General features: G+C 41.1%; 1 protein-coding gene across 1 annotated transcript in view; it reads right to left on the bottom strand.

Moving 5' to 3' along the window:
• Positions 1-13,868, bottom strand: part of LOC132488463 (formin-2-like) — a 328,380-nt gene that overhangs the window by 232,069 nt on the left and 82,443 nt on the right. Inside the window, exon 5 of the mRNA XM_060096653.1 lies at positions 154-301. Coding sequence (XP_059952636.1) covers positions 154-301 — 148 coding nt within the window. The remainder of the gene's footprint in view (positions 1-153; positions 302-13,868) is intronic.

Raw genomic sequence — 13,868 nt, forward strand, 5'->3', positions numbered from 1 at the left:
CAATTTAACAAGCTTCCCGGTGATTTAGCTTGAGTTATATGCAGAGTATAATCTAAGAAATACTTGGAAGAGAAACCCAGACTCAGTACCCAGTAGATGCTGCACAGTTATTCGATGTTACTTTCAGAATATTCACTCTTCCCGGGGGCCTACCTGTGTCAGCATCCTTGGGCCTGTGTTTTTCGTCAGGAGGTTTAGACGGTGGCCAAGTAGCTGGGACTCTCCTGGGAAACTGCCCTTCTATATAATCCAGTGAGTGTGTAGGTTGACTAACTGCAGCCCAGGTGTAAAGTTGATCTTGCTATATTTCAAAAAAAAAACCAAAAAAGCTATTTTAATTCAATCATGAAAAAAAATGGAGTCTTCTTGATTGATATTTGCAACATCATTTCTATCATAAACATACGTGTGGTGTGCATATATATACACGCAAACATCCATAAAACATTAAACAGCATTTTATACAAGTCAGTGTAGATTCATCACATAAACAATCCTTCAAACGAACTTTTCATTTTCATAACCATACGTGTTTCAAATTCTATTCTATGGTAAGATTTAAGTCTCTATCTTTGAGGGTAGGAGGCCATGTGGGCCTAGAGGGAATTACAAGGTCAGAAAATCCACTCAATCACAAAGCCCCCTGATGAGGCATCTTCAATGCACTGGAATACGATGTCCCTTTGAAATCTGTTTAAACACTTGTGGTAAAGTCAGAGAACAGGCAGCGCTGGGCATGAAGGACCATAATAGCTTTATCACCTTCAAGAGCAGGAAGCCCAGGAAACTGATTATTGTGCGTCCAGGTTGGGGACTGTTTGGGAGACAAACCATGAAAAAAAAAAAGTAAATGAACCTGCCAAGAAAAAAAGAACTGGGCAGGGATCTGGCAAAGAAAGCTCTTCCCAGCTGCAGACCAAGAGAATCCAGACAGAATGAGAAGCAGGCTCATAACTACACCTCGTGCCAGGAAGCCAAGTGGGAACCTCACAAAAGACACCACACCAAGGCCTGTGAACAACTTGGGAAACTGCCCGCTAGGATTTCAGGGTGACAGCTTCTTCAGGATGCAGGCTCACAATGTACACAAGCCCTGGGTTCTCTTCATGATGTCTTCCTTCCTTACAGGTATATTTCCCTAAACCTTTTGATCAACATAAAAAGTAAAGCAGAGAGAATAACAAAAAACATGCTGTAACCACCACGCTGAAATTGTGAACTTGAGTGAACGGATGGAGAGGCACTGATATTTCTGTAATTTGTTTAACAAGTTAATTTAAGAACTTCATAAAATATTCTTCAGTGTCAACAGTAAAATACAATGTATAGATCATTTAGCTTAAACTTCACCTTTAGGGACAGTCACTGGCCTTAACTGAGAACTCAGATTCCTGGGTCAGTGGTATTGAATCGGAAGGGTCCCAATGCAGACCTGGCCAGCATTTCAGCCAGTCACATCTTTCAAGTATTCATACCTTGATTGACATCAGAGGCTTTGCTATTTGGCCTACTGAATATTAAAAGTAGCTTTTCCAGCACTGTTGACAATAGCCAAAACATGGAAACAACCTAAATGTCCATCAACGGATAAATGGATAAAGAAGATGTGGTACATATATACAATGGAATATTACTTACCATAAAAAGCAATGAAATAATGCCATTTGCAGCAACATGGACGGACCTAGAGATTATCATACTAAGTGAAGTAAGTCAGAAAGAGAAAGACAAATTTCATATATCACTTATATGTGGAATCTAAATCTAAATGAACTTATCTAAGAAACAGAAACAGACTCATAGACAAAGAGAACACACTTGTGGTTGCCAAGGGGGAGGGGAGTGGGGAAGGGAGGGATTGGGAGTTTGGGGTTGGTTGATGCAAACTATTACATTTAGAATGGATAAACAACAAGGTCCTACTGTATAGCACAGGGAACTATACTGAATATCCTGTGATAAACCATAATGGAAACTAATATAAAAAAAAAGTCTGTATGTGTATAACTGACTCACTTTGCTGTACAGCAGAGATGGGCACGACACTGTAAATCAACAACACTTTAGTAAAAAAAAAAAAGTAGCTTTTCATTGGCAAAATGAGTGGTTTAATTAGCATGATATTAGAAATGAGCTCTCGTTGGTAAAATAAAGGAATTCAATGAATATGGACCAGCAAAAACATCAGACAATGTCCTCATTCTTACAAGAACAAGGTAAGACATGGGCAAGGGGCGAGGTCAAGGCTCGATGCCCTGACAGTGTTGCATCCAGCGCTGGTCTAGGAAGCAACACCCAGGCTGTCGGCAACCACTCGGCACAGAATCCTACAGTCCTCATGTCCGCATCACGTGAAGCTTGCACGTAAGGAGCAGTCAAGCACTCGCTGCCAGGGGAACGAGATGTATGTTCCCTAAAAGGGGAACTCTGACCTAGCGTCACCATCCTACTAGTAAACCCATTCAGCCTCGGACTTCATCTGCTTCATATAAGAGGCAGCATCAGCAGCTAGGGGGACAAAAGGCTGCCCTCAGGATTTCATCACTCACTGAAAAATGAAGTTTGCTACAAGCACTCTGCAAAAGCCAGAACAGCCCGGCCAGTCCTGCAGTCTTTCAGCCCCACCCCAGGACTGGAATACATTACAGCTCTGTGATGACAAAACCTCTCCTTCATCGTGTGGCTCCACGAGCAGAGAAGAAGCAACCACAAAGCTCTTGCATGGCTCTTTAACATCTACAGAATCACATGTCAACTCTTTGACCTGTCGTTCAAGTTTTTCTGTATTCCTCCCATTCATCCTCCCAGATTCATCTCCCCGAGTTTCCTAAATCAAGCTCCACTCCACTAGAAGGTCCCACTTAGCCTCCCCACCCGTGGAATCTAACCGATGATTAAGTCTAGCTGGGGTGTCCCCTCCCCACTCCCAAGTCACAGCGCCGACAGGACGCCGGCCACCCCTTATGTTGACAGCTACCAGCACGTGATCTGGATCGGTGACCGAACACGGTTTTGAGTGTAGCTCGTCACCTCTCAACTTCCTGAACTCCTTCAGCACATGAGGTGTGTACACAAGTCCTGTCAATCTCCCCAAGCACTTGAGAATATTAAGACGACTCCATAAAATCCGCTTAGTGTCTACTGAATTAACGAATTTGTCAAATAAAAGGAAAAAATGAAAGAGATGGTTTGTCAACATGAGCAGCAGCTGGAGCTGGGGATCTCATTTTCTTTATTTGCTTATTAACAAGGTGCCAGAGGGATACTTTGTGTGCATCAAATGGAAAACAAAGGTATCAAGTGATCCATTATATCTAAACCTATTCACAACTATACCATATAAAGAAACATATGGAGCAGATAAAACTCCTAGGATATAATCAGTGCTGTACCCCAGACAAATCTCATAACTTTATGAGGCCTCAGTGTTCTCGCCAGTAATTCAGGAAAACTGCCTGCTCTTGTCTTTTTCGCAGGACTGGAGTGAGGCGGGTGCAAACACTATGTGGAAAGAGCTATGAAAACCACATGGTGTGATTCAAGTATAAGCACCACGACTACTACTTGTTTTGATTTTTTTAATCTATGTTTCATTAGAATAATCACACATTTCCCGTATTTTGAAAAGTCCTTTTAGAGGAATTAAATATTGTCATCAAATGTACACCACACCATGTGGTTGTTGAATCAGCACGAAATCTTTGCTTTATTCTGAGAAGCTAGGTGAACAAACTGTAGTCTGCAAAGTTCCCTTGGCATCTGTGCTGACTGTCACTAAGCTTTAAATTCAATTAACAACTGCCCTATGGCATTTCCTCAACCATCCATGCATGTCTTTTTCTCTGTTGTATTTCTGTTTAATATTTCAAACATGTATGTGTTATTTTCCCAAGTAGAATATGCAAGCTTCCTGCCACCAGTCACCAACCACATCCTATACCCCTTGTTTTCTGCCGGTTTTATTCTGTATACATAACAGACACACAATGAGTATTAAGGAATTGGAAGGGTCAAGATCAATAAAATTGTCTTTTAACAAATTATACCATAGTTTTATATGAGTTAAAACAGGAACACTTTTCCCTGACACTACTCCACCGCCTTAAATTCTTAAAGTCTGTTTTGATTTTTGTTGAACTGGATCATTTATTCCTATTAAAGAAAACAAATACATGCTTTCAACCTTAGGCAGATCAGAAGATTTAAAATCACAATCTCAAAGTGGCATAAACAGGCCACAAGCTAGTGATCCCAAAAAAGAAAACAGTTTCTTTTAGCAGATATTTCCCCATCTTTTAACTGGCCTATATATAATAACCCCCCAAATAACTCAGAGCTGCAATTCACAAATAGTTTATTTTAGAGGGCCCATTAGAAAACTGTAACAACTGAAGTGAGGCATTCTAAGAGTGCTTTGTTGAAACTGCTGTAGTCAAGATGAGGGTTTGGTTGTCACCTTTCGATAATATTTGGTAACGTTTCTGTTAACCATGCCTTCGGTCTGTGCATGGGGGAGGATCTAGATTACTCCCTGAGAGGCGTGGCTGCCCACTCCTAGGACGTGTAAGCACGTGGCCATGGGCTGCCCTGCATGTGGGAACAATCCTAGTCTGGGCTCTTCACCTCCTCAGCTCTCAGCACTGCCTCAGCTCCACTGTCTGTCTTTCAAGGCCAAAGGGTCTCTATTTGAGTGGTAAATACAGTCCGTGTATCCCAGACATCCCAGCAAGTGCACTCTCCTAACAAACTTCGAAAGTTTGACTGACAGCAACAAAAGTAAAAAATTGCCACGAAGTACGGCACACGACCATTTCTTTACATGCACGCTATCCATCCCTGGAGTACAGAGAAAAATCTGTGTCAGGCCAGCAGACGGCTCTCAGCCTGTACCTGGTCACACTGGCCTCAAGAACTGCTCCAGCCAGCTAAGCCTGGGCGTGACCACTAAGAACAATACAGCAGGCCCTCAGGGAGTACACGGAGGGTGTGTCCATCCCCTTCCACAGCACTCTCTGGAGAAGGGTTCTGAGGATCAAAGGTCTCATCTTGGAACTTTACAGCTTCATTTGAGGAATTAAATACCTGGATGGTACTAAGTTTATTTGTGCTTTGTTAATGCCATGGACGTGATGTGCTTTTTGTTCTGGCTGTTGGAAAATCTGAAATAGGTAAATGGGCCGCATGTCACGTGTTTTCCAATTCCAGAATGTATGCTTCTGATTAGCCTCATTCCTACCTCCATTTATGTTCCCTGCGCAGCTTAGTTTTGTCTTTTTTTTTCTTTTGTGCACTCATGGCTGAATTTTACTATTTTACCATATCTTACTTTTCTTACTAATCACTGTAAATACTATTTGGAATAAGGTGGTGATAAACACATTATTGATATTAGGGGAATGATGGAAAATCCATTTATCTACTTTAACTCACTTGGACTTTTTATGACTGGAAGGATAAACAGCAGATGCACTGAGAGTAGACTGAACTGTACTCACGATATTTTGGTTTGCGTTGATCATTTAATCGTTAAAAAACAACAGGACAACTATATAGAGTCACTTTGAAATAGGGAAAATAAAAAACAATAAATAATCACTACTATACACAACAGCATCCACTGGGTATATTTTCTAATCCTTCTTTTAATATATTCTACAGCTGTAATCATACTGCACATGATTTCATAATAACATAGTGTAGACTTTTTTAACTACTGCATCATTTTCAAACTGATAATTTACATTTTTGCCACAATCATGACACAGTTAATATTATACTGTAGCCATTTAATCAGCTCTTGACAGAACACGTGAATGTGACTTCCCAAAGCACCCCTGGTTCATAATTAAATAAGAAATTACAACCCTGGAAGAGGACACTGACCCTTGAACAATGTGGGTTTGAATTGAGAGGGTGCACTTACATGGGGTTATAAATACTGCCATGCTCCACGGTCTGTGTCTGATTGAATCTGCGGATGGACAGGAACCACAGATATGGGGCCAACTACAAAGTACAGTGAGATTATCTCCTACATTATTCAAGGGTCAACTGAGTACATAAAAATGACAAATAAAAATGAATAATTACCAAGGCTTAATTTGTGACCCAAGATATGCTCTATCCTGGAGAATGTTCCATAAGCACTTGAGAAGAAAGTGTATTCTGTTGTTTTTGGATGGAATGTCCTATAAATATCAATTAAGTCCATCTTGTTTAAGTTATCATTTAAAGCTTGTGTTTCCTTATTTATTTTCATTTTGGATGATCTGTCCATTGGTGAAAGTGAGGTATTAAAGTTCCTTACTATGACTGGGTTACTATCAATTTCCCATTTTATGGCTGTAAGCATTTGCCTTATGTATTGGGGTGCTCATATGTTGTGTGCATAAATATTTACAATTGTTACTTGTTCTTGGATTGACCCCTTGATCATTATGTAGCGTCCTTCTTTGTCTCTTGTAATAGCCTTTATTTTAAATTTTATTTTGTCTGATATGAGAATTGCTACTCCAGATTTCTTTTGATATCTGGAGCTGGAGGAATCAGGAGCCCAGACTTCAGATCATACTACAAAGCTACAGTAATCAAGACAGTATGCTACTGGCACAAAAGCAGAAATATAGATCAATGGAACGGGATAGAAAACCCAGAGATAAACCCACACGTACATATGGTCAACTTATTTTTGATAAAGGAGACAAGAATATACAATGGAGAAAAGACAGCCTCTTCAATAAGTGGGGCTGGGAACACTGGACAGCTACATGGAAAAGAATGAAATTAGAACACTCCCTAACACCATACACACAAATAAACTCAAAATGGAATAAAGACCTAAACGTAAGGTCAGACACTATAAAACTCTTAGAGGAAAACATAGACAGAACACTCTATGACATAAATCACACCAAGATCCTTTCTGACCCACCTCCTAGAGAAATGGAAATAAAAACAAAAATAAACAAATGGGAACTAATGAAACTTCAAAGCTTTTGCACAGCAAAGGAAACCATAATCAAGATGAAAAGACAACCCTCAGAATGGGAGAAAGTATTTGCAAATGAAGCAACTGACAAAGGGTTAATCTCCAAAATTTACAAGCAGCTCATGCAGCTCAATATCAAAAAAACAAACAACTCAATCCAAAAATGGAAAGAAGACCTAAAGAGACATTTATCCAAAGAAGACATACAGATTGCCAACAAACACATGAAAGAATGCTCAACAGCACTAATCATTAGAGAAATGCAAAGCGAAACTAGTGAGGTATCACCTCATACCAGTCAGAATGGCCATCATCAAAAAATCTACAAACAATAAATGCTGGAGAGAGTGTGGAGAAAAGGTAACTCTCTTGCACTGTTGGTGGCAATGTAAACTGATACAGCCACTATGGAGAACAGTATGGAGGTTCCTTAAAAAACTAAAAACAGAACTACTATACGACCCAGCAATCCCACTACTCGGCATATACCCTGAGAAAACCAGAATTCAAAAAGAGTCATGTACCACAATGTTCATTGCAGCTCTATTTACAATAGCCAGGACATGGAAGCAACCTAAGTGTCCATCGACAGATGAATGGATAAAGAAGATGTGCCACATATATACAATGGAATATTACTCAGCCATAGAAAGGAACGAAATTGAGTTATTTGTAGTGAGGCTGTTGGACCTAGAGACTGTCATACAGAGTGAAGTAAGTCAGAAAGACTTACCATATGCTAACACATATATATGTGTTAGCATAAGTAATACATAAGTAATACATACTTACCGTATGCTAACACATATACAGCGAATCTTAAAAAAAAAAAAGTTCTGAAGAACCTAGGGGCAGGACAGGAGTAAAGACACAGACTTAGAGAATGGAACTGAGGACAGAGGGAGGGGGAAGGGTAAGTTGGGACAAAGTAAGAGAGTGGCATGCACTTATATATACCACCAAATGTAAAATAGATAGCTAGGGGGAAGCAGCCACAGGGAGATTAGCTCGGTGCTTTGTGACCACCTAGAGGGGTGGGATAGGGAGTGTGGGAGGGAGACACAGAGGGAGGAGATATGGGAACATATGTATATGTATAGCTGATTCACTTTGTTATAAAGCAGAAACACACCACTGTAAAGCAATTATACTCCAATAAAGATGTTTAAAAAAATGAATAATTAGAGTAACACCAAGAAGACTAAATTTAAAGATGAGCCAAGGTCTCTGAAAATATTTCAGGATAATATAAAGGGGTGTTTTCTTAACTATGTTGAAAATAAGTACTGACATTACTACCATTGAGACTGCAAATTTGTGCAAATTTTCTGAATTGGAATTGAGTAGCAAAAGAATTTAAATATTGATGCAATTCAACTTCCATTCATGATAAAATTTTTCCCAAAGTGGGTATAGAGGGAACATATCTCAACATAATAAAAGCCATTTATGACAAACCCACAGCCAATATAATACTCAACAGTGAAAAAGCTGTAAGTCTTCCTGCTAAAATCTGGAACAAGGCAAGTAAGCCCACTCTCACTACTTCTATTCAACGTTGTATTGGAAGTCCTAGCCACAGCAGTCAGGCAAGAAAAAGAAATAAAAGGTATCCAAATTGGAAAGGAAGAGGTAAAGCTGTCATTATGTGCAGATGACATTATACTACATATAGAAAACCGTTAAGACTCCATACAAAAAATACTAGAACGGACTTCCCTGGTGGCGCAGTGGTTGAGAGTCTGCCTGCCGATGCAGGGGACACAGGTTCGTTCCCCAGTCCAGGAAGATCCCACATGCCACGGAGTGGCTAGACCCATGAGCAATGGCTGCTAAGCCTGCGCGTCCAGAGCCTGTGCTCCACAACGGGAAAGGCCACAACAGTGAGAGGCCCACATACCGCCAAAAAAAAAAAAAAAAATAGAACTGATAAAGGAATTCAGCAGGGTGACAGGATATACAATCAATCTACAGAAAGCTGTAGCATTTCTTTACACTAACAATTAAATATCAGAAAGAGAAAGTAAAAAGAAAATCCCTTTTAAAATCACATCAAAAATGAAAAATAAAATAAAATACTTAGGAATAAATTTAACCAAGGAGGTGAAAGACATACCCTGAGAAATGTAAAATGTTGATAAAGGAAAGTAAAGATGATTCAAAGAATGGAAAGTTATCCTGTGCTCTTGGATTGGAAAAATTAATATTGTTAAAATGGCCATACTACCCAAAGCAATCTACAGATTTAATGCAATCCCTGTCAAATTACTCATGACATTTTCCAAAGAACTAGAACAAATAATCCTAAACTTTATATGGAACCACAAAAGACCCAAAATTGCCAAAGCAATCCTGAAGAAAAAGAACAAAGCTAGAGGAAGAAACCTCCCAGACTTCAGACAATATTATAATCTACAGCAATCAAAACAGCGTGGTATTGGAACAAAAACAGGCATATAGGTCAATGGAACAGAAGAGGGAGTTCAGAAATAAACCCACACACCTATGGTCAACTAATCCTCGCCAAAGGAGGAAAGAATATACAATGGAGAAAAGACACTCTCTTCAGCAAGTGGCGTTGGGAAAGCTGGACAGCTGCATGTAAACTGATGAAGTTAGAACACTCCCTCTCACCATACACAAAAATAAACTAAAAGTGGCTTAAAGACTTAAATATATGACATGACACCATAAAACCCCTACAAGAGAACATAAGGGAAAACATTCCCAGACACAAAACGTACCATTTTTTTCTTAGGTCAGTCTCTAAGGCAATAGAAATAAAAGCAAAAATAAACAAATGGAACCTAATTAAACTTAAAAGCTTTTGCACAGCAAAGGAAACCATAAACAAAGTGAAAAGACAACTTACGAACTGGGAGAAAATATTTGCAAACAATACGACTGACAAGGGCTTAATTTCCAAAATATACAAATAGCTCATACAACTCAAAAACAACAACAAAAAACCAATCAAAAAATGGGAAAAATAAAAATAAAAAATGGGCAGAAGACCTAAATAGACATTTCTCCAAAGAAGACATACAGATGGCCAATGGGCACATGAAAAGATGCTCCACATCACTAATCATTAGAGAAATGCAAATCAAAACTACAATGAGGTACCACCTCACACCAGTCAGAATGGCCAGCATCAGAAAGTCTGCAAATAACAAATGCTGGAGAAGGTGTGGAGAAAAGGGAAACCTCCTGCACTCTTGATGGAAATGTAAGTTGTGCAGCCACTCTGGAGAACAGTATGGAGGTTCCTTAAAAAACTACAAACAGAATTATCATATGATCCTGCAATCCCACTCCTGAGCATATATCCGGAGAAAACTCTAATTCAAAAAGATACATGCACCCCTATGTTCAGAGAAGCACTATATACAACAGCAAAGAAATGGAAGCAACCTAAGTGTCCATCAACAGATGAATGGATAAAGAAGATGTGGTAATATATACAATGGAATATTATTCAGCCATAAAAAGGAATGAAATAATGCTGTTTGCAGCAACATCAATGAACCTACAGATTATCATACTAAGTGAAGTAAGTCAGAAAGAGAAAGACAAATATCATATGATGTCACTTTTATATGGAATCTAAAAAAATGATAAAAATGAACTTATTTACAAAACAGAAATGACTCACAGACATAGAAGGCCAACTTACGGTTCCTATGCGGGGCTAGGGATAAATTAAATTTGGGGGTTAACAGATACACACTACTGTAATACACACTACTATATATAAAATAGATAACCAACAAGAACATACTGTATAGCACAGGGAACCAAATTCAATATTCTGTAATAACCTGTAATGTAAAAGAATCTTAAGAAGAATATATACATGTGTGTATATAAAACACTTTGCTGTATACTAGAAATTAACACAACACTGTAAATCAACTATACTTCAATTAAAAATTCATTAATTTTTAAGAAATTAAAATACTGATCCCTTTGGAACCAGCAATTCTACTTATAGAAGTTTTCCCTAAGGGGAAAATAAATCAGTAATGTATAAAAAATATTCATATAATAGAATATATTTATTTCAGTGTTATTTATGTTTAAAAAAGAGAGAAAAGCAGAATTTCCAAAAGTAGCACTATGAATTGAAAATTATGGTATGTAAGAGTAAGCAAGAGTTGTTAAAATCCTATCCCATCAAATGCTCTGTAACATTTTCTTCATGACGTATGTTGACACGAGAAAGGAATTGGCTATAAATTGTATGTGCATTATAAAAATAATAACCAGTGTAATGACAGAAGAAGTCATTAGAACCAGCCCTTCTGCTGGAGACTTAAAAAATGACATTTTGTGGTGTGTGTGCACACGCACACACACACCCATACACATATTTATATACCCTTCAGTAGAATAAATGTAAATGTAAATAAAGGGGAGGGGAGTATTAAATTAAGGAAGAATTGAAAAGCAAGAATCCAGGGGAGGACAAACACCTAGGGAGCAGACACTCCCTGAGGGTTTCTGTGAGAATCTGACTGCAGGTTATCAGGGAAAGGATTGGAAGTTAGTGTCTCTGCAGGGGTTGCTCCTAGTGACACTCTTGCTTTAGGTTAGGATCCAAAACACCATCACACTAGGAATAAAGGTAAACTAGAAGGAGACAGTCCTCTCAGGGCTAAAAATTCAACTTTAAATTTTCTAAATCCCTGAATGTAACTCCAGGTGATCCTGGAGTGCTAGTGTCCCAGGTCCCTGGCAAAATCAAACACAAGTCCTATCCCAAAAAAGATAATGTCAATCTAGGTATCTGCACAGCATAAAATAAAAAATAACTATATGGGCTTCCCTGGTGGTGCAGTGGTTGGGAGTCCGCCTGCCGAAGCGAGGGACACAGGTTCGTGCCCCGGTCCGGGAAGATCCCACATGTCGCGGAGCGGCTGGGCCCGTGAGCCATGGCTGCTGAGCCTGCGCGTCCAGAGCGTGTGCTCCGCAACGGGAGAGGCCACAACAGTGAGAGGCCCGCGTACCGAAAAAAAAAACCAAAACTATAAACATGGAGATACAAATCAAAAATAAAAGAAAATCAATAGAAAAATAGACAACAGAAAAAGACACACAAGTGCATCAGATATTATCAGACACATATTGTTAAATGATTATGTTGAGTCTCAAGAAGATAAAAGACGAGGTTGTAGGAAAGATGGCGGAAGAGTAAGACGCGGAGATCACCTTCCTCCCCACAGATACACCAGAAATACAGCTACACGTGGAACAACTCCTACAGAACACCTACTGAACGCTGGCAGAAGACCCCAGACCTCCCAAAAGGCAAGAAACTCCCCACATACCTGGGTAGGGCAAAGCAGAGAGATTCCCGCACAGAGGAGCGGTGCCGAGCGGCACTCACCAGCCCGAGAGGCTTGTCTGCTCCCCCGCCGGGGCAGGCGGCACTGGAGCTGAGGCTCGGGCTTCGGTCAGAGCGCAGGGAGAGGACTGGGGCTGGCGGCGAGAACTCAGCCTGAAGGGGGCTAATGTGCCACAGCTAGCCGGGAGGGAGTCCGGGAAAACTCTGGAGCTGCCGAAGAGGCAGGAGACTTTTTCTTCCCTCTTGGTTTCCTGGTGCGCGAGGAGAGGGGATTAAGAGCGCCGCGTAAAGGAGCTCCAGAGACGGGCGCGAGTCGCGGCAGAAAGCGCGGAGCCCAGAGACGGGCGTGGGACGCTGGGGCTGCTGCTGCCGCCGCCAAGAAGCCTCTGTGCGAGCGCAGGTCACTGTCCACACCGCCCTTCCGGGAGCCTGTGCAGCCTGCCACTGCCGGGGTCCCGGGATCCAGGGGCGGCTTCCCTGGGAGAACGCACGGCGCGCCTCGGGCTGGTGCAACGTCACGCCGACCTCTGCCGCTGCAGGCTCGCCCCGCACTCCGTGCCCCTCCCTCCCGCCCGGCCTGAGTGAGCCAGAGTCCCCAAAGAGGCTGCTACTTTAACCCTGTCCTGTCTGAGCGAAGAACAGACGCCCTCCAGCGACCTACACGCAGAGGCGGGGCCAAATCCAAAGCTGAGACCCAGGAGCTGTGAGAACAAAGAAGAGAAAGGGAAACCTCTCCCAGCAGCCTCAGAAGCAGCGGATTAAAGCTCCACAATCAACTTCATGTACCCTGCATCTGTGGAATACATGAATAGACAACAAATCATCCCAAATTGAGGAGCCAGGAGTCAGTGCTGTGCCTCTGAGGTGGGAGAGCGAACTTCAGGACACTGGTCCACAAGAGACCTCCCAGCTCCACATAATATCAAACGGCGAAAATCTTCCAGAGATCTCCATCTCAACACCAGCACCCAGCTTCACTCAACGACCAGCAAGCTATAGTGCTGGACACCCTATGCCAAACAACTAGCAAGACAGGAACACAACGCCACCCATTAGCAGAGAGGCTGCCTCAAATCATAAAAAGTCCGCAAACACCCCAAAACACACCACCAGACGTGGACCTGCCCACCAGAAAGACAAGATCCAGCCTCATCCACCAGAACACAGGCAGTAGTCCCCTCCACCAAGAAGCCTACACAACCCACTGAACCAACCTTAGCCACTGGGGACAGACACCAAAAACAACGGGAACTACGAACCTGCAGCCTGCAAAAAGGAGACCCCAAACACAGTAACATAAGCAAAATGAGAAGACAGAAAAACACACAGCAGGAGAAGGAGCAAGATAAAAACCCACCAGACCTAACAAATGAAGAGGTAATAGGCAGTCTATCTGAAAAAGAATTCAGAATAATGATGGTAAAGATGATCCAAAATCTTGGAAATAGAATAGACAAAATGCAAGAAACAGTTAACAAGGACCTAGAAGAACTAAAGACGAATCAAGCATCGATTAAAAACACAATAAATGAA

This window comes from Mesoplodon densirostris, chromosome 1 (genome assembly GCF_025265405.1).
Source record: "Mesoplodon densirostris isolate mMesDen1 chromosome 1, mMesDen1 primary haplotype, whole genome shotgun sequence".
Taxonomy (NCBI): domain Eukaryota; kingdom Metazoa; phylum Chordata; class Mammalia; order Artiodactyla; family Ziphiidae; genus Mesoplodon; species Mesoplodon densirostris.